General features: G+C 35.4%; 3 protein-coding genes across 3 annotated transcripts; 1 reads left to right on the plus strand and 2 right to left on the minus strand.

Moving 5' to 3' along the window:
• Positions 1-1,920: 1,920 nt before the first annotated feature.
• On the plus strand, positions 1,921-5,198 carry LOC111314907 (putative xyloglucan endotransglucosylase/hydrolase protein 30). The gene is made up of 4 exons (XM_022916526.2): positions 1,921-2,853; positions 2,959-3,059; positions 3,335-3,543; positions 4,579-5,198. The coding sequence occupies exons 1-4, from the start codon at positions 2,643-2,645 to the stop codon at positions 5,114-5,116; spliced, it is 1,059 nt and encodes a 352-aa protein (XP_022772261.2). The 5' UTR covers positions 1,921-2,642; the 3' UTR covers positions 5,117-5,198.
• A 3,025-nt stretch (positions 5,199-8,223) lies between these two features.
• Positions 8,224-13,244, minus strand: LOC111314918 (cellulose synthase-like protein D3). Its single transcript, XM_022916537.2, has 3 exons — positions 11,649-13,244; positions 10,512-11,319; positions 8,224-10,259 (listed from the first exon to the last, which is right to left on the minus strand). The coding sequence occupies exons 1-3, from the start codon at positions 12,410-12,412 to the stop codon at positions 8,508-8,510; spliced, it is 3,324 nt and encodes a 1,107-aa protein (XP_022772272.2). The 5' UTR covers positions 12,413-13,244; the 3' UTR covers positions 8,224-8,507.
• A 2,316-nt stretch (positions 13,245-15,560) lies between these two features.
• On the minus strand, positions 15,561-19,872 carry LOC111314926 (uncharacterized). The gene is made up of 5 exons (XM_022916549.2): positions 18,820-19,872; positions 17,746-17,782; positions 17,055-17,291; positions 16,785-16,832; positions 15,561-16,298 (listed from the first exon to the last, which is right to left on the minus strand). Exons 1-5 carry the CDS (start codon positions 19,140-19,142, stop codon positions 15,789-15,791), a joined length of 1,155 nt encoding a protein of 384 aa, XP_022772284.2. The 5' UTR covers positions 19,143-19,872; the 3' UTR covers positions 15,561-15,788.
• Positions 19,873-20,617: the final 745 nt, after the last annotated feature.

Consider the following 20,617-nt stretch of genomic DNA (forward strand, 5'->3'; position numbering starts at 1 on the left):
TCATAGGAGGGCAAAGCCCTATTGCAGGAGGAAGGGTGACTTGGTTCGAATCTAAGTCCTCAGGTCTTCTTTTAGGCTATTTTTTCACCAGGGAAAGAAGCGGAAGAGATGAGGGCTTGGGTTTGCTGCTGATTAGCAGTGCGGTTTTTGCATCAGATTCAGGCATACACAAGCATTTTGTTGTTCGCAGGGTAAATGTAAACGCATTAGTGATCCTTTATCCTCGCAGGTTATATGGTTCCCTCAAGTAAGGTTCTTGATTTCCGATTTTCTTGAGAGAGAGTCGTTCTATGCACATGTATGCATACACAAAAGGAAATCTATGGGATAATTAACAGCAAAAATGCTCGTGCTCCATGTCCTACTGGAAAATTGATAAACATTATAGGAATGGCAAAAATCACAGGACCACACTAAACAAAAGACACAGACTGTCACCATACTGTTCAATCAATGAAACCGGCCATGAATTTTTAGAGGTGTGAGAAACCTTGTGCTACTTTCCCTCGTCATAAGCAGCTATATTTTGGGATTCACATTCAGGACTGAAGAGGCGAACCAACAAAGCAGATGCGGAGCTCACACACAGCTCCACTGGCTGCCCACCGAAGACTTCTTGGAACTGTAACCCTGGGGCCTTCATTAACATGAAACCATTAATTCTGTAGTTGACATCAGAACCAGAGTATCCCATGAACTCTCCATCTGACCTGCCAAGGAGACGCCTCAACGCCATCTATCAACTCTTGAATGTTATCTAATGCTATCTGGCCACAAATTCCTCCTATTGCTTATTCTGTCTTAAATTCAATTTGTTAGTAGTCCTCAGAATGCACCTGAGGAATGAATACAAGTTCGAGTACTAAAAATGATTGTATCTTTTTCAATTCAACAGCAATTGAAATTCTTGACAAAGCTGATAAAAACCCATAATAATAATAAAAACAAAATAACCCCGAAAGAATCAATTAAAACATTAAAGCAAACAAAACCAAGCATATAGTAGAAAAAAAATGAATTAGTAGAATCTTTTTTTCTAAACCAAGTTTGATATCTTGGGTTGTTACACTGATCTATTTACTAAGATTTTGGTCTAATGTTTTTGTTCTTCTCCAAGGGGTCATGGAACGACATTGTGCCAATGGCATTAATTTTATTCTTAGGCAAACATCAATAAGTTTTTAGTTGGTCAACCTCTTGAAAATGGCAAAGTTACTATCACTCTCAAAAGGGCTAACCCAAAGGCTAAAGCTTAAGCTTATTCATTACTCATTAATTATGAAATTATAAGATCCTTTTCGAGTATTAAATTATTGAGAGCCCCACTTCTTTTCTATTCGGCTAATGGGAACTATAGGTTTAATTATATAGGGTTGTTTGATCACAGACTGGACCTTATGGCCCTCTCTTGTTTTCTCACCAATGAGAAGCTTGAGCCTTTAGTTGAATTAATTAGTAAGATGGATTGCAACGTCTTGCCAAACTATATATGTTTACAAAGCATGGTATAGGGAGGCTAACTATTTCAAAAATTAATGTCTTTGGTTGAGAATCATTAGCTTAATTGCAAAGACTTAACAAATGTTAGCATGTTTTAACAAGTGAATATCATTTGGTGAGATTACAAATTAGTTTTAAATCGATAAGAAAAATTGTTAATAGATTTTAGTGGATCTTATAATTGATAAAGATATATGTTTCAATCTAAATCCGCAAATAATAAAATTAGTTTTTGTAAAACTGATAGTGATAATATAACAACAATTTATCAAAAATTAAAGTGTCAAAAAAATTCCTTTTTCTTGATAACTTCAATTTTCCCAAATCGATACTTTTTTTTTGGTTATTCGCAGTGTTCCACAGTTGTTTGTTTCTACACATTCTTAATTAGTTAACTATATATATACTTGAAAAAAAAAGGTTAGGCCAGTTGTCATGTAATTGTTTAGTGCATAATGCTGGAATTATGTATAATTAACAGAAAAGATATTATACCATGTTCTGGTGCTGCTTTTGCTGAATTTCCTTTAATTTTTTGCATGATAAATCATTGTTTTTTTGCATGGTGCAATATAGAATTATAGATAACAGGCCCATATGGCCATCTCCATGTCATCTTGGTTGTCACTTTTCTGTGGACTTTCATTAGAAGAAATTCCTTCCTCGTTAGTTAGCAACTCTACAAAATAGCTACTCCTACGTTTATCTTTATTTGTATTAATTAATTAATCAACGAATTATATAATTAATGACAGCCAAACTAGAAGCAGCTTCAAAATTTACAATCTTCTCTTGATCAATATGGAAACACCCACATATATATTTTTCAATCGAATAATCAAAGATGATTTTCCTTCAAGTCAAAGCGATTAAGCTGAAGCAGTATATGTAAAGTTTTTCCTGGGAAATTTAATTTAATATTCCAAATAAATCAAGGGCATTGTAGTCAGCATAGTGAATTGAAAAGCATATTTAGCAGCAACAGCCAATTAAACCGTTCTCAATTGATCGAGAAACTCCCCTTTCTTTTCGCTCGGTGTGTGTATAAATATACAGAGACGTACACAGAAAGGAAAAAGTTGGAAGATAGACAGGAAAAAAGAGAAAGAACCGAAAAAGAAACAAATACCAAAGAATAAATTATGGGTCGTTTACAATGCTTTCTTTCAGAGACGTTAACTCCGTTCTGCTTCCTTTGCTTCTTCTTCTGTTGGTTCTTCTGCTTCAGAACTGCTGCTTTCAACCTCACCACCCTCTCCTTTGATGAAGGATACAGCCCTCTCTTCGGTGATGGCAATCTTGTTCGCTCGCCTGATGGCCACAGCGTCCGCCTCCTCCTTGACGTTTACACAGGTAACGCTTGGTTAATGAAGAATATTTATTAGATATACCATGCAAACCCTTTTTTTTTTTTTTTAATTTTTTGGTATTGATGAATTGCTATGGTGAAATTTTCAGGGTCGGGTTTTATTTCATCCAGTATGTATCAACATGGATTTTTCAGTGCCAAAATCAAGTTGCCATCAGATTATACTGCTGGAATAGTGGTTGCCTTCTATGTAAGTTTGATCATGATTCGATTTAATAATTTACACAATAAAAATTTTAAATTCCAAAGTAACTTTTAAGTAAATAGGTAATTAGTTTCTCCATATGATCATTAATCTGGAAATTTTGGCGTTTCCTTCCCTCTACCAAACCCTTTGAATTTGTTACAAAGAACGGGAAATTCAATGAAACAAATGGGAAAAAAAATGAATACACTAGTGCCCATGTATAATTACAATCATGATTCATAATGGCTGATGGTATTGCTTTTTCATGGTCAATGCAGACATCAAACGGTGACGTATTCGCAAAAACTCATGATGAATTAGACTTCGAGTTTTTAGGAAATATTGAAGGCAAGCCATGGAGATTCCAGACGAATTTGTATGGCAATGGCAGCATAAACCGAGGCCGAGAGGAACGCTACAGCCTTTGGTTTGATCCATCGAAGGAATTCCACAGATACAGCATACTATGGACGACCAAGAACATCATGTGAGTTACCTTAAACACCTTAGTTCTTTCTGTTTTGTCCTTTCCCTTTTTGGAAACTTGAGGGGATTTAGGCTGGGTTTGTATGTGGGATTTTTGTAAAGCATTGAAAAAGAAAAGAAAATGATGTTAGGCTAAATTGCTGTAGGATACTTATTTGGCAAATTTAGCCTATAAAAGTGGCCTAATTTTTTTGGTTTTTAGAATTAAAGAATGATTTGTTTTAGGTCATTTACAACCAAGTTTTATTTATAAACTGGAAAATGACTTCTCAACCCCACATTTCAAATCTCTTTTTTCAATCTCTGTGTCTGGTTTACAAGATTACACTATTTATGGAGTTTGATTAATTTATGTTATTGTAAAAAAAAAAATCAACATCTGTTTTCATTCTTGTGGACTAATTCCATAACTCCTGTTGTTTTCTACTCCTCGATCTCTTAAAATATGCTATGCTTTTGAACTCTTCATCAATATTTATGGCTTATGAAAAAAAATTACTATATCAAATTAGGGAATAAAAAAAGATTGAATAAATTTAGCTAAAGTTTCATTTAGTTGTCACTTTTACTGCTATTATATTTTGTTCTCTTCTTTTAATTCTCTCAAACTTTGTTTATAAAGTAGTCATTTATATAGCAAATTAACAAGAAAATAGTTTTAAAAAAATCCAATGATGGAGTGCATAATTAAGTAGAATTGCTATAATGTTGTTAATAACAGTACAAAGGTTTGAATATTTTGGGATGCAAATATTAGTCAGACTATCAAAGGAATATGACTTTAGATTCTTAAAAGCTAAGCCCCAAAGATAAAAAGCCATAATTCTACCTACCGGACGCTTATTCTCAACAATAAATAAGATGAACAATCATGCAAGTTGTTAGTAAAATATTAAAATTTTGATTACGATAATCTTAAATATAAATAAAAATAGAACAAGTGGGACATAAATTATATTGTTTATAGTTGGTTTTTGTTCTCTCGTTATAATAACTAACTAACAGGAAAGTTATAATTTCCTTTCGAAATTTTCAGTTTTTACGTTGATGAAGTTCCAGTCAGGGAGGTGATGCGTAATGATGAAATGGGTGGAGACTACCCATCGAAGCCAATGTCTTTGTATGCCACAATATGGGATGCCTCTAGTTGGGCCACATCCGGAGGCAAACATAAAGTTAATTATGAATATGCCCCATTCACTTCCCAGTTTAAAGAGCTAGTCCTCGACGGTTGCCCTATGGATCCTATCCAGCAATTCCCCAACCCCACTGCCTGCTCTTTTACAGATGCCTGGCTCGAGGACCGTGACTATGCCGTCATAACACCGGCAAGGCGAGCCGCCATGCGCAAATTCAGGCAGCGTTACATGTACTATTCATACTGTTATGACGCATTACGTTACCCTGTAACACCTCCCGAATGCGTAATTGATCCAATTGAAAGACAAAGATTTCAAGACACCGGAAGGTTAAATTTTGGCGGAAGCCATAGGAAGCAAACGAGAATCACAAGAGCACGCCGGAAGAGAAGGTCAAAGGATGCTTTCATCTCCAATGACCAGACTGACATATGAAATAAATTGAGTTTGTAAATAAAAAATGTCATTCTGTTTGGTCGTCAAAATCAATTTTTTCAGTCTTGTTATTATATTATCATTAACCACATTATGAATATATAAATACATATTTTTTTATATTTATATTGAGTTTGGCAGGTTTTTCCTTGATTTAGTATTAGTCAATGGAGTGATTTGCTTGTATTCTAGTTGAATGATTCTTATATTTATGATGGAACCAAATTTCATCTAACTTGGTTGAATTTTTAGCCTTCTCTTAAAGTAGGTACTTGGAATTCAAGCAGCAGTGGCCAAAGATTTAAACAGTACTATCAGCCAAATTATACTTTCTCTGACTTGTACAACGGTTACTTTCCCACTATATTGACTCAAGGAGAATCCAATATTCATGAATTTCCAGCATAAAGTTTAACAGATCTTTATGGCTTATGCTAATTGCTAGTACCATTTGTGGCTATGACTGTGCTATGGAGAGGCTTTTTCGAACTCAAGTCTTTTTTAGTGGCAATCGCAATCACAATAGGAAAAAAAAGATGCTTAATTTCTTTTCCTGGTGCAGTTGCTTGCTTCTAAATATGTAAAGAATGTGTTGGCAATTCGTTATTGTGAAGATGACAGTACTTATGGCTGTGGATTATTAGACAGGGAAAATGACAATCCAAAGTTGATGGTATTGCTAGTTCTAGCTAGTGCTAATTGTCATTACGGTAAGAGAGAAAGGAAAAGCATAGTCCAAGTCCATCTGCACGCTATACCAAAAACATTGTCGCCAGTAGAACTAATGAAAATTGAATTTATAGTTCTGTCCTAATTCAAATTGGTTACACATTTGAGGGTTACATACAAAATATACTTCTTCCATTGCTAAATGCCCATTTTTGGGATATGGAATGTTTTCGTTGAGTCTTGAAGTATCTTACATCTCTTTATTCTCATTTCAAGTTGTCTATTTAATTAGTCCAGTCTTGCTTTAAGTTAATATATGTATATATGTTCCATATGACATAATTTGGTTGAATTTTTTTTTTTAAATACCAATATATTGTTTTTTTGGTGACATATATTAATATATTATTGAAATATTTCGTTTACAATACGTGAATGAGAAGGAAACCATTGGAGAATCAAGACCACATTGTTTTCATTTATTGGTTAATCTAGTGGTGAAAGTGACATTAAGGTTATCGTACATGCAATAAGAAAGTGACTAGACAAGCCACTATTAGGATCAAATAATTTCAATGTTACATCATTATTAATTCTTAAACCAACATATATAAAACATCAACTTTTATTTTTATTATTATTTTTTTTGGATGGGAAGCAAGACTTCTTCTATTTCTCTAATTTGTATTGAAGTCGCAATTAATTGTAGTATATAAATTTTGTCTAGAAAGCATGACAAGCATTAGACTAACCTGAGAAATCCTTAAAATATCAATTTGAACGAGTCTTTCTCCTTTTCTTTTTTATTTTATCTAAGTTTCTAGGAATCCCCCACTTGAAGTTTACAACAAGGTCAACAAAACCATAAAATAACCTTTGCAGCATACCAAGAGAAATGAATTTAGAATTACTTTTCCATTTTCTTGGTTGAGGGTGGGACTGTTGCATTTATAGCATATGATTGCTGAACATAAAAGGATGTGTAACACTTCAGCTATTTAAGGCCCCATCTTCATGTTATGTTTCTTCCCCTTTCCAAACTCCAACTAACATTACCCAATTTTTCTTTCTTAAAACATACGCCAATCTCAATGTTCAAAAATCTTAAACCTAAGTCATATGTAAAGATGATAAGCTCTAGTGATGACCAAGCAACTAGATTAACTTGCATTCCGATTGTATTCTCCAAAAGATATGCTTCGATCCATCGTTTTGGCTAATTAGCTAGTTTAAGCCTGGAAGCTCAAAATTTCAATTGAAAACATGTTGCAAAAGAATAGTAAGGACAAAATGATTCAGGAACTACCTGTCATTGGATTCAAAGTCCAAAGTACTACAGCTACACCATAGAACCAATTTTCTCAGCTCAGCCATAATTTGATTTAGTATAGACTTATAATGTTTATTCATTTTTGAACGCCTTGAAACTTCTCGTTTTACGCGAAGTAGAGATCTGAGAATTACAAAAAATAACATGCTTTTGATGTTTAAACCTTGCTATATAAGAAGACTTTGAGGGTTAGTTCATGTTCAATTCAGCTATATATCATCTGAAACATGCAAAATTCAATGAATATGGAAGAGTTAACTTGGGAAAAGTTAGAAGCTGCTTTAATGAAGAGTTAACTTGTTACATTTTTCTAGTTATATTCAAATATATATTACCAGCCTCATCAAAATTCTAAAGGCTTTAGACACTGTTACCATTTACCAACCCTTTGGACTATTTTTCAATGGCTTCCATCTTAATTAGAAAGCTATTTATGAAAGTGTGTAACTCTTCTCAAAGTTTCTCCAAAATTTATTCTGAATAGAACAGCTTGCTCAGAAATGGTTCATTTATCAACTTTTACCCTCTGTTGTTTCTAAAATGGCCAGACAGTAGAAGGTTCTTCCTATTAAAAACTCTGTACTCTTAAAAAGGCTTACCAGTTCCAAAGGTTCTTCCAATTCTTTTGCCTTGTCTTTACCCCATGTTTTTCCAAAGGCTTACCATTTCCCTCTGTCTATCTTATAGAAAGAAGCACGTCCAGCCAGGTTAGGTCCATTCAAGATTGGTTGGATTGGGAGCCAGCATATGAGAATTTAAAATGAGTCTGTTTTGAGACAAAAGAAAAGTTGGGTCTTGTCTGCAACTTGCAAGGTATTAAAGTCATGCAATTTATTAAATGACTTAAAAATTAGTTACAAAAACTGCCAGTTGATTGACCAGAAGCAAATTGGAAACGGGACGACATGGAAGAATTAAAATGTCAGGGATGCAATGAAACGCTTCCCGTTAGCATCTTGACAAAAGCAAAAGGAACTCTCTGATCTATCCATTAACCTACAAAGCAGTTAGCTACAGTCTTTTTCACTAATCCTAAAGATTCATGTACTAGTCTCCGGTAATATTGGAAAAGTAGAAAGCAGAAATGGGTACTTTACTCAAAACGATTCGCCCTAAGGATGTTTGCCTTAAAAATGAATGTATGCACACTTTTTCAATTGAACAGTTGGATGGCAGAGATGTGATGTGCCAAAGAATCCTGGCAATAGGTAAAAAACATTAAAAGAAAACAAGAACGAAATGGGACGACTATACATGGGAAGGGCGTGATGTATATATAGAATGGAATTTAATCTCTAACATCACATCTCTAACTTTAAAAGAACAAGTATACAAATGTGTGCAACTATCCGCCCTGTAAAATAATAACAGAGGGCTCAAAGTCGTCAAAATTTACGGGAACTGGAATGACCCTCCAATATCAGAATTTCCTGATGGGGGCTTGATAGCCACCCAGAGTAGAGAAATAGAGATTGCAATAAGACCTGACCATACAAATACGATTGTAGGTGTTTTCCCTCGTCTTCCCATAAGACCCTTTGCAAAGGGGTAGAGATGAGCCAATACCCAGAAACTGAAAAACAAACCTCCTAGCAAATGACTCCATTCAGGTACGGTACTGTATATTGTACGACAAATTCCATAAGCTATGGCAATCAAGTTAACCATTATGATTGTGAGTGGGGGTATCATGAGAGATGTCCACTTGAAGATATAGAGATCAGCAAAATCATCATCCACGTCATCACCAGCTGATTTTGATGTCAGGGTGAATGATATTTCAATGCCAGCAAGCACCTTTAATAGCCCCTGGAGCACTGCAGCAAGATGAGCACTTGTGCCTCCAATCAACCAAAACTGCTCATTCCTCCACCACTCTTCAAGTTCAATGCCAGACCACTTGATCTCTAGAACCGCAAGAGCACAAAGGGTCAGGGTGATGGCCAAGAGGTAAACAAGGAATGTTACGTTGAGAGTCTGAACTATGAATTGACCAGAAAAGAGGGAAAGTGCAGGAAGGAAGCAGTAAACAATGAGGAATATGGAAGTAAAAGGGTATATCCCAACATTAAGATAAGCAATCCTCTGTAGAAGCTTAAGCCTAGGGCTGCCTAGTAGGCCATTGTTGCGTGAGAAGAATATCTCAACAGAGCCAGTGGCCCAGCGAAGAACCTGGTGAAGCCTATCAGTGAGATTTATTGGAGCAGTGCCACGGAAAGCGTCTCTTTTGGTCACACAATAAACAGATCTCCACCCACGATTATGCATCCTATACCCGGTGACGACATCTTCAGTCACTGATCCATAAATCCACCCTACACTTTGCCCCCATTCAGTCTTGTCTTCATACCAGCATGAGATAACATTGATTGCCTCCCCAATTGTGGATGGATCAAGGGGCTCCCGAGGCACAGTGAGAAGACCAGGTGGTCGTCCATATTTGACAGAAGGATGATCAGCAAGGGGCTGGCCCTGAATTGCTGCCACCCGGACAGACTCTACAAGTACACTGGAGTTTCCAAACTTCTTAGGAATAAGAGCAATATTTGTTTCATCATCCTCCCTCAACTGAATATCTTCAGGGTCAACATCAGCGGCAGCAGCAACTGTTGCAGGTTTCTTAAGACGTGGCAAGCAGCAGCTGAAGCAATCAGTTTCTTCTTGCAATTGAGGTGGCTCAAAGCCATAAAGGGCAGTGCGGCGAAAGAGGCATCCCGTTCCAACATATACTGGACCCTGAATTCCATCAAGAGCTCGCATGTTAATATCAAAGAAGACAGTATTGTGATTGGCATAGCGATCAGATGGATCAATTCCTTCAAACCTCTGAGGAAATTGGACATAACAAATATGGTCCCCATCACGGTCCATCATAAAGCACATTCCTTCTCTCAATGCTAGGGAATTGTAAATGTAGTGGTCACAATCAAGATTAAGAATGAAGGGGCCATTGGACATGATTGCAGATGCTCGAACAAGGGCATTCATGGCCCCTGCCTTCTTGTTGTGATCATAACCAGGTCGCTTTTCACGAGTAACATAAACCAGCATAGGAAGACGAATGTCAACCTCACTCAGATCCATGGAATTCCCATCACTTTCAGTACCTTTTCGAGATTCATCACTGGGAGGATCCAACAACACCTGCAATTGATAGAGCTCAGTATCTTAGTTAAAATAATCCTACCATCATCGCAAATGATTAACAAACTTATTTAACAAAATGCTGGCAGCTTTTGTAACGTAGTCCCTAATGACTTCAAAAAACATCCTAAGCGTTGGGAACATATAACCCTCCTAAAATAATATTAATACAGCTAATAGGAATTAACCATGAATGATCCATTATTGATTCATAGGCACATCAACTGAAGAGAAGCTCTTCTTTGATATTACCTGTATAATACTGGCATGGTCACCCCTAGAATGCTCTGGAGCAGGAACTGTCCAAGTACCAGGCCAATAGGTGCCATCAGCCATCCAAGTAGCTTTTGGGATCTTCAAACTTTCCGTTGTTTCATCACTATTGTCCTCTCTCCAACGCTTCAAAACCTTGACCTCCTCTCTAGTATTAAACGCATCAGAACGTCGTCGAATTGAATCAGAAAGACCACTGATCCTGACCTTGAACTCATCATACTCACGTTTTACCCGCCTGCGGTTTCTTACAAAATCTGGCCGTACCTTGTTCTTATAAGGATCTCTCTTCAGATTGAAATAGGACTCTGGATTTCTAGGCTCAATATCATGTTTCCGGCAAAAAGGGACCCACATTCTGGCAAAACTGGCAGCCTCTGCCATGGCCTCAAAGGTTAGTAGTGCACCTCCATCATCAGAAACATAACAAGCAAGCTTCTCAACTGGATACTCAGCTGCCAGAATTGAAAGAATGGTATTTGCAGTGACAAGAGGTGGTTCTTTCTCAGGATCAGCAGTAGAAACAAAGACATCTATGCCCGGTAGATCAGGTCTTCCCGAAGGATTATTCGGACTCGGTGTTTCAAACTTCTCTTTTAAAGCATCAAGATCAACAGTACGATTAACAGGACAGAGCTTAGGAAGCTGGTCTAGCAGCCAAGAAAAGGCAAACCAGATCTCACAAATCACAGACATAAACCACAAGCAGATAGCATCTTCATTTGGGTGTCTGATTCTCCATCCTAAAAATAGTCCAAGAACCGCTATTCGAAGAAGGATTAGGAGCCTGTAAGCATAGGACAGAGGAACGAAAAGAAAGTGAGCAGTGAAATGATCATGTTACAATTACTTAACAAAGCAGCAAAATAATCCAATCTCCAAACCATTTGAAAGGTACGAAACAGTTTTACCAGAAAGAAAACAATTCTAGCTTAAAATGACTTAAATGACTACTGTAGCAATCATGATTAAAGCTCAGAACAGTTATGAAATGTTATAACAGAATATGGAATCAAGATGATTCATTGTTCAAAATAAGTACGAATAGAAGATGGTAAAGCTAATCAATATAGCGGATCGGTCGAAACAGAAGGCTAACAAAAAAAAGATTCATACCTATATGGACTTAGGACTGCAGTACGAATGCTTGATTTCTGTGTAAGAGGCTTCCACTGCTTGTCACGAAATACCTTAGGATCAACACCAATCTCATCCTTGTTCCCATCCACACCATCCATCGACCACACAGCATTTCCATGCCCATAACTCTTATTCGTTTCATACAAATATTGAGTATAATCAAACTCATTACTCTGACCCCTCATCAGGAACCCTGTTGATTTCACCATTGACAACCTCCTCTCCGATTCAGATAAATGTGATTGGCTAGCCAACGCCATCTCAGACTCATCTAACCCCCTATAATGCTCGTTACATCCAGGACAAAAGCCATCACCACTTCCCATTGCATCTCTATAACAATCCTTACAAATCCTGAAACCACATTCACATGGGAACACATCTATGCCCTGCCTATTAGTCATCATCCCGGCACTGCATCCAGGTATTTCACAGTGTAACCCTTCTGCAACCACCAACCGGGGATGGCTTGCCCGGGAATCAATGATCTTCTTCGAATGAGCACGAGTAACACGATTGTGACCACCTGTAAACATGGAATTCGAAACAGATTGTTCCTCAGTTCCTACTGCTTGCATAGCAACTTCCATTGGCATTGGCTGGTTATCAGGTGTAGGAGGAATATGAACTGTATAACTAGCAAATTCTACGCTGCTAATTTCATTCTCAAGATCACCTGCCGAGTTTGTTAAATGATGAATTGTGGGTGCTCTTCTAATAACATGTGATTCACTTGCCATTTTTTCGCCTTTATCCTAATCAGATAAAGAAGAAAACTTTTTCCCAGAACCTGATATACAAAGAAACATCTTAAAGAACTGCAAAACATGAAAAAGTTTAAAACATATTAAAACACATTGAAACTTCTCAAGTTTTATATTTTGCTTATTGGGAAAAGACCCTTCTTTTTTCTTAAAACATAAGATTAGAAAAAGCCCAGAAAGTTTTCAGTAGAAAGAGAGAAGAAAAAAAGAGTTAGATCTAATAGTGACCAAAGGCTCTGTCTTATAGAATTAAACTCTCTATTTGACTACTTGTCTCTCTGTCCCTAATGAGTGCTTACATATTAACGGAGAATATTATGTTATAAGCAAAAGAATAATAATATAATAAGAGGGAAACCAGATATTCAAAAGCGTACAACAAAGCAAGCAAAGGCCTTGAAACTTAGAAACGACCAAGTCTTAAACATCAATATCAAGCCACTGTCATAGTGTCATCGTCTCTTTTTTTTAAAAAACCCAAAAAAAAAGGTCTTTTTTCTTTTATTCAAAAAAATTAAACCAAAGAGAAACAAGAGAGACAAAGACGACTATAAAATAAGGTACAAAGTGGAGTGAATAGACAGCTTTGCCACTACATTTTAGTATGGAAAGTAGGTTTGCGGAGATATTCAGACATGGCAAGATTATTGCGGAAAACCCGGGTGCCCTTTTTCCCTTGGATGTCACGTCAGGAGAACGAGAAGAAGGATGAAGCGCAAATTTGAATATTTATGGAGGTTATTTTTGGTATTTAAACTGCCGGAGCAGTCTACGCGGTGTTTGGGTTTAGTTCCAACGTCAGTGAGTTTATGCTGGAGGTTGTCAAACCTGTTTGAATTTTAAATATCTACTGAGGTTGCTTCTGCTTTGAACTTTCTATAATAAATGATTTATAAAAATAATACTACAATGTACTATTATTGTTTATTGCAAATATTACATGTGACGTTATCAAATAGATTTGTAGGAGAGACTTTTTAATTTTATAATCAAAATTAAGATAATGACATGTTTTTTTATATATTAAAAAATAAAAATTAATTTAAAAAAAAATATATCGTCATCAATCTTAATTTCAAATTAAAAAATTTTATTATTAATATATCAAATAATTTTTCTTATTATATTAGATAACTTGCTACTTTACAGTTTGGCTGCTTTGCCCATTATTCAATTCCGGACCAACAATTAATACTCAAAACACATGAGAAAAAAATCTTTTAAGGTTTTTCCTGAAAAAAAAAGAAAGGAAGGATTATTGCTAGCTTTCGCACATGGTGAAGCCCTTTGTCATTCCATATTATCATGATTTAACACCAATTTCAAACATCAATTGGAATGATGCTATAACCACATTCTTAATTTTGTTCCTGCATTTTTGGGCAAGTTGATATCCCATCCCTAAATATCACAAATAAAACAGAAAAAAAAATTGAAAAATTTCAACTATCCCAATTCGATAATCAAATTTACAATTCAGAAGCTAGTGGAACATTTCTCCTTATGACCAAATGGCTGTAGGTTTCTCAGTTTCTCGAAGGGGCCAACCAAAGGAAACTATTGGGATAACATTGTGTAAAATAAGGCGATTTGAGGGGAAAAACGTAAATATGAAGAAGAGAAATTTTAGCCGTTAAACCTGAAAACGAAAACATTCGGCTGAGTTGGTGTTGGGATGCCCCCTGTGGGTCCATCCTCCATCACCCTTTTCCTTTATTTTTGGTGTTGGCGTGAATGAATGATGGAAATGAAAGCAAATATTACTTTTATCGGCTGTCCTTTTCCTTTCTCAACTCCAAAAGGTATTGCTTTGCTTAATTACCTCTATAATCTGTATTATTTTCCATTTTTCAAGACAATAAATGATGACTTTGCTCTCTGTTTCTTTTTCTTTTCCCATTCAATTTCATTCTGAAAGCGTCGCTACCTATTACAATAGATAATGCTCTCTGTAGTCTGGACTTTGATGCAACTAATGATGTTATGTACATATAGTAGAACTGTTTGCCCCTGGTTCTATCTAGAAGAGTAGGAAGTTTCTGGGCAAAATCTAACTTTGATATTGACAAACACGACTGAGATGGGCATTTTAACCACAATACTAGAAAATGGGCATTTTGCTTTGAGTTTGACCAATCAAAGTCGAACTGAATTATGTCATTTTGAGTTTCACCCCTTTGTAATGTTGATTTGGATTCAAAAATTATGAAATAAAATATTTTTGCTAGGTTTCAAAATCTCCAATACCAAATCAAATTCGTGGGATGAACACCCCTTTTTGATGGTCAATTTCCAATTCCATGTAGATGTTATTTAACTCTTGTCTTCGTCTATTTTATTTGATAATAATAATAATTGTTGGACTGCTTAAGCTTAACCTAGTATTAATAAAATTATTATGACCCAGTATATTCCCTATCCCATCAATATGGCATAAACAATAACTTGATTGAAACATAACTTGACAATGTTTCCCATGAAAATGTCAAAATATATTAACTATACTTCTGTCACACAACATTTACCTTTTCTATTCCTTTTATTCTTTTTTATTTTTTAATTTTTTTAATTTTTTAGTTGTAACATAAATCATATATTAAGTGTTACCAACGAATATTAGTTTAATGATATTTAAATTAATTTCAAAAATAAGAGTTTCAGCGAATCTCAATTATAATTCAAAAGATTAAAAAAATTTTATACTACATGTTATTTACCAAATTTAACTCTTGTTTTCGACTATTTTATTTGATAATAATAAAATAATTATTATTATTGTTTTTGTTGTCGTTGGACGACTCAAGCTTATCCTAGTATTAATAAAATTATTATGACCCAGAAAATAACCTATTCTATCAATATGGCCTAAACAATAACTTTAATTGAAACAGAACTTTGCCAATGTTTCCGATGAAAATGTCATAATATTATTACAAATACTTCTCTCCCACAACATTTACCTTTTCTATTCCTTTTATTCTTTTTTTTTCTAAAGAATATATAATCTTCTCTACAACTATGCATATTGCATTGTTCGTGTCTATTGTCTATCTGACTTTTGATTTGATTTGATTTTATTTTGGGTTGGATCCTACAAATTTGTTTCAGCATACTGACAAATTTATAAGAAAGCACCAGAAAATAGGATAATATATTTCTTTTTTGAACCAGCCCATAATTAAAAAAAAAATCCCAATTTTAAGAATACCCAATATGATGAAAACATTCAATCAATTTTTCCTAAAAATTTCAGAAAGAAAAAGTCCTTCCTTTTGTTTTGTACATTACTGCTAATGATTAGAGCATGGGTGTTAGCTAGTTGAGCAACCTATACAATACAGCACATTCACCATTAGACCTCCCGCGTGCCACTGCCATTTAACTCATTATGTATACCCACACAACATCTCCACTCTGAGCATTTGATGCAGCAGCAGGAACAACCCAGCAAGCATGTCGGGCATTTTGGTTTCCAGCAACAGTTTACATGGCTGGGTTTCAAACAACATGAGCAGTTGGGCCACCAGCAACATTTACTGCATCTAGGTTTTGGGCATTTGGGGCATTTGAAGCATTTGGGTTGGCATAATTTAATCTTACAGCAGCACCAGTCGCTAGTAACCGAGGAACTAGTATTTGACCTTGTTGGAAGACGGAGACTCTGCCGAATCCTCTTAAGGCGAATTTCTGTTGTCATGTTCTCCATTTCATAAATGAACTTACAAAGATGGCGTATGTAATCAGGGTATAGCTCCAAGTTGCAGTGACCACCTCCTTTAATCCACAAAGGCTCATATGGCTCCCTCGCCATTTTCCAAAGTCCATTTCCATGCAGCCAATTGACAACATCATCTTCTGTACCCTGATTAACATTCCATCCAACCGTCTTAAAATTTGATTAACAAAAAACTATGATGAAAATTAATGATATTAAGAAGTATTAGACGAGGCTGATGCAGCTCGGACCACACAAGCAAAAACCATGCAGTTCAACGCAAAATAGAAATTTACCAAAGCAAGTTATACTATTGAACCTCAGACCACAGCATAAACTCTAAATCAAGACCCTGATAATATAAGCTTACACGCTTATTAAAAGCAACCCAACTAGGCAACTAGTAATAATTTATTGCATACTTTTATTATAAGAGACAAACAAGAAGTGCTAATTGCTTAATTATAATGTTACATTATTGAGTTACGAAATAAAATATATTTCATAACTCCCTAAGGCTTCGGGAATTGTCAAGAGTTTTATATTGATGTCTTAATTTCAAACAAAATAAGACAGCAGGCATACTTGAAAATGTGAGATCCATAACGTTTGAAACTTTTGAAAGGTACTTACATGTATTACAAGCACAGGGCACTTCACTTTCTGAATTTTGTTGATATTCTGCATTTATGAGGACAGTAATTAGCTCAAGCATAGCAGCAGAAATAGCAAAAGCACGTCAACAGTGCTCAAATTTAGTTCATATGCCTTTTAAACTTCCCAATAGTGTCAACGGACAAAGTACCATTACTTCAATAAACTAATATTTGAATTATCAGACTGCTCTTAAAATCAATGGTGTGAGGTATCTTCCTCACAAGGCAGACAATTATGAATCATTACCTTATAAATGTCGACGCAGAATGAGAAGTTAACATGGCAGAGCACACGAAGACCAGAAAGAATGCCGCTATGCAGAACTACACCTCTTAGCCTTGGTAGTTTAGCTGCCAAATGTAATGTTGGCCCACTTCCAACTGACTGTCCATATAAAATTAAGTCTTCCTCGCTAATTCCATACTCAGTCTGAAGATACTCATACACTGCCTCTATATCAGCATATGTATTAGATTCACTTGGCTGGCAATCATTAAATTAAAAGCATTAGCAAAGACGCCACACCACACTTCTAAATAAGACAGTTGGAGAAGCCAAAACACAGAATTCAGGTCCAATTAGAGGAGAAGGGACCAGGAGTCTATTATTTTCAAAGGTATCAACCAAGAGATAATGCAAGTCAATTTTAGTTTGATGTTCCTAGACTTCTTAGGTTTATGCTCAAATAATCAACTCTTTTTTGCCTTCCATTGGTTTCTCACAATACTTTGGATCCTTTCATAACTTCCCAATTGGGTAAATATCATCAGAATCTAGTTACAGCATTTTTGCAGGCGAAAACAGGAATAATATGAAATTTTCATCTATCAAATAGTGGATGACCATCCCTCGTATGCATGAGCAAATCAGTACACAGCTACAAACTGAAGTTTGAACGAAACATGATTTATGCTGCATCATATAGACAATGACCTACCTTACCAGTAGATGCTCCATAGCCAGAATAGTCATACCTGCAGTGTAGCATTAAGCATGGAAGATCAAAATCAACCCAATTAATAAAGTAGTAGCACATGAAAATCAACAGCAAGATGAAACTACAGCTGAATTCCATGCCATTGGATCAAAATAAAAAGCCATCAACTTGAACTACCAGATTCAACACTACATCAGATGCTAGATGCAGGATGGGCAACACAAGTATTAGTTAAAGTTTTCTTGAGATCAAACCAAAATCTCAAATGAAAGTAATGTCAACAAAAATGCATTAGGATTAGATAAAGATAAAGTTTTGTACATTTGCTTTTCCTCGAGACCTGATTGTGGAAAATTTGAAGCTGAAGCGACAGACAAATGTAGATCTCCCAAAAGAACACCAAGAGATGCACCTCACAGTGCCCCAGAAGGCACAAAAATCTAAGACTGAAAATCAATCACTTTATGCAGGGAAAACTAAAAAGTGACTGCAGAAATGGGGAAAGATAGAAATGACTACAGACCATCGAGGCATTAAGCCTGAACCACATTACCCACTGAATAGTGAATACCTTGAAAAAGAGTAACTATCTAGAAAGACAAAACTCAAAAGTTAGACATGAGCACTAGTAGTGCTAATTACAGATCTAAGCCAAATATGACAGACCCAAAACAGGAAAATATGACAAAAGACAGCCCAGAAAATCAAAACGAAAGAACCCATGCGGAGATAAGATTTAAATGCTTGAAAAGTAGAGTGAAATGAAAATAAAAAGAAGGTGAAATTAGTGCAAAAATTAACTTGGCAAATAGACTAGAAATAGTACACAACATAAAAAGAAGGGCAATTTTTTTTTTAAAGTAACACACATAAGAAAAAAAAAGAGTAACCTAGAGGAAAGCTTGGAAGAGGCATTAAAAACATGATATTTACCAAATGCAAACAATATTAAACAAAAACAACCAACTTACACAAGAAAAATACAAATAAGTGAAAGCGAACAAAATTTTTAACCAAAAAATAAAATGAAAATTTAAAAAACCAACACAAAAAATCTAAAGAAAAAATACCGACCCCATAAGATTGACTCTGAGGTTGACCTTCAGTTGGACAAAGAGGTCATAGAGCTGGCCAAGGTCAGTAGCATTGCCGTGAGAATATAGCACGGTAAGGCGTGCACATGGGTTTTTCAAATAAAAAGCAACAATCTTGTTCCCACGTTTGGTGTCTATCAAAAGCACATCCAAGGAAGTGTCATCGGCAACAGGAATAGGCATTGAAGAAGAAGATGAAACCACCGTGAGTTTCCCATTTTCACTCTTCTTGATCTGATATGTTGGTGGAGAAGGTGGGAAGAAAGAAAATTTGGCAGCCAACTGAGAAAACATACACCCCATTCACCCCCAAGAAGAAGAGCTAACCCAACCCCAACTCATTGAAAAAGGAAGAAGCATGAATGCATGATAGAAAAAGTGGGGTCTCTCAATACAGTACTGTTTGGGTAAGAAAATACTAAAGCAGAAGCTCTTCCTTTTTTAAAACAGTAAGGTGAATAGGTTTTAATGGGGTCTCTTTATTTAAGGTGCAGAAGCAGTGATGGGAGAGCTAAGATAAACCAAAGATAAGATTTTGTAGATAAAGCTTCTGTTTTGCCTAGCTAGATTTGTGCAAAACCATTTCATTTTTCTTTAATTTTTAATAATGGGTTAGATTCAGCGAGATGCGTTAGAGTTCAAAGGGAGAGAGAGATTTTTCAGGCTGTTTTGGCAGAAGTAAAACATATGAGTTGGCAACGCAAGTGACAGAGTACTAAACGCAGAGAGTGATAGGCTGTTTCAGCGAAAATTTTTTCAGTGGTGCTACTGCTAGGGGGCAAATAAAGAGAGCGAGATAGAGAGAGAATAAAAGAGAAAGGAAAGGAGTTCGCTTTACTTAACTTAAAAGTTCAAACTGATATTCTCAGCACAAAGAGAAAGAAAAACCTGAAAAACCCAGAGGTGTCTGTCTGAATCTGATGTATGTGCGTGACTTCATTGCGAGTCAGAAGTACAGTAAAGGGCAGGGGTCAATACTTAAATCTCGTCTTTGATCCTCCAGAGTAAGCAAGCTGCTATATTGGAAGTTCAGTGTTTGGTAAACAATTGGGCTTATTTGTATAATTAATAAAGATCAATGGGGACACTGAATAAAATTATGAGTACGATAGCTTAAATGCAAATCTACACAAGTTCAATGTCTTATTTTGCTATTTAGCCTAAATTAAAATATAATAACCATGGTGATTTAATTAGGCAATATGTAAATATATAAATATAAGGTTAACCTTTTTTTTTACCGTTTAAGGATGTATCAAATTTTACAGTCTTAATCTCTTTACAAACGATTTAAGGATATACTTTCTTACATACAAGATTAATCAGATGGCTCAATTTTTTTTTTTTTTAAGTTAAACTCATATAAAATTGGGTTTTGAACATAACTTTTAAAGATTGGATTAAGCGTTATCTCATCCAAATTATTGTTAAATAAATAAAAATATTATTATTTACATTTAATTTAAAATTATATAAATATAAATAATAAATATATTTGACCTAACCTATGAACAAATTTACACGAGAGCCTGATACTCAATATTATGGTGGTTTTGGTAATAATGTCAATAATAGCTGCATTGGTTTGTAAAACTAATATTAAGTATTTAAACATAATCTTTTCTTGTCTGCTCTTAATGCATTTAGATTTCAGACATAATCATATGAAAAGTGAACTTTGCTGCCAATTAAGTCAAAAAATGCATGCATGTATCGAAACTCGTCAAAAGATAACCAAAACCCCTTTTTTCTTTTATTTGCCAAAATCATTGAGGATT

The sequence above is a fragment of the Durio zibethinus genome, chromosome 9 (assembly GCF_047325235.1).
Source record: "Durio zibethinus cultivar Kanyao isolate XHJ-2024 chromosome 9, ASM4732523v1, whole genome shotgun sequence".
NCBI classification, from domain to species: Eukaryota; Viridiplantae; Streptophyta; class Magnoliopsida; order Malvales; family Malvaceae; genus Durio; species Durio zibethinus.

Bases quoted from the DNA above. Each gene is read 5' to 3' on its own strand.
- LOC111314907 (XM_022916526.2), top strand. From the start codon at position 2,643: ATGGGTCGTTTACAATGCTTTCTTTCAGAGACGTTAACTCCGTTCTGC. The intron at 2,854-2,958 runs GTAACGCTTGGT...TGAAATTTTCAG, and splicing joins CCTCCTTGACGTTTACACAG to GGTCGGGTTTTATTTCATCC. The intron at 3,060-3,334 runs GTAAGTTTGATC...TGGTCAATGCAG, and splicing joins GAATAGTGGTTGCCTTCTAT to ACATCAAACGGTGACGTATT.
- LOC111314918 (XM_022916537.2), bottom strand. From the start codon at position 12,412: ATGGCAAGTGAATCACATGTTATTAGAAGAGCACCCACAATTCATCAT. The intron at 11,320-11,648 runs GTATGAATCTTT...CTATGCTTACAG, and splicing joins GCAGTCCTAAGTCCATATAG to GCTCCTAATCCTTCTTCGAA. The intron at 10,260-10,511 runs GTAATATCAAAG...TATCAATTGCAG, and splicing joins ACCATGCCAGTATTATACAG to GTGTTGTTGGATCCTCCCAG.
- LOC111314926 (XM_022916549.2), bottom strand. From the start codon at position 19,142: ATGGGGTGTATGTTTTCTCAGTTGGCTGCCAAATTTTCTTTCTTCCCA. The intron at 17,292-17,745 runs GTAGGTCATTGT...AATGATTGCCAG, and splicing joins ATGGAGCATCTACTGGTAAG to CCAAGTGAATCTAATACATA. The intron at 16,833-17,054 runs GTAATGATTCAT...TCATAAATGCAG, and splicing joins TCTGCGTCGACATTTATAAG to AATATCAACAAAATTCAGAA.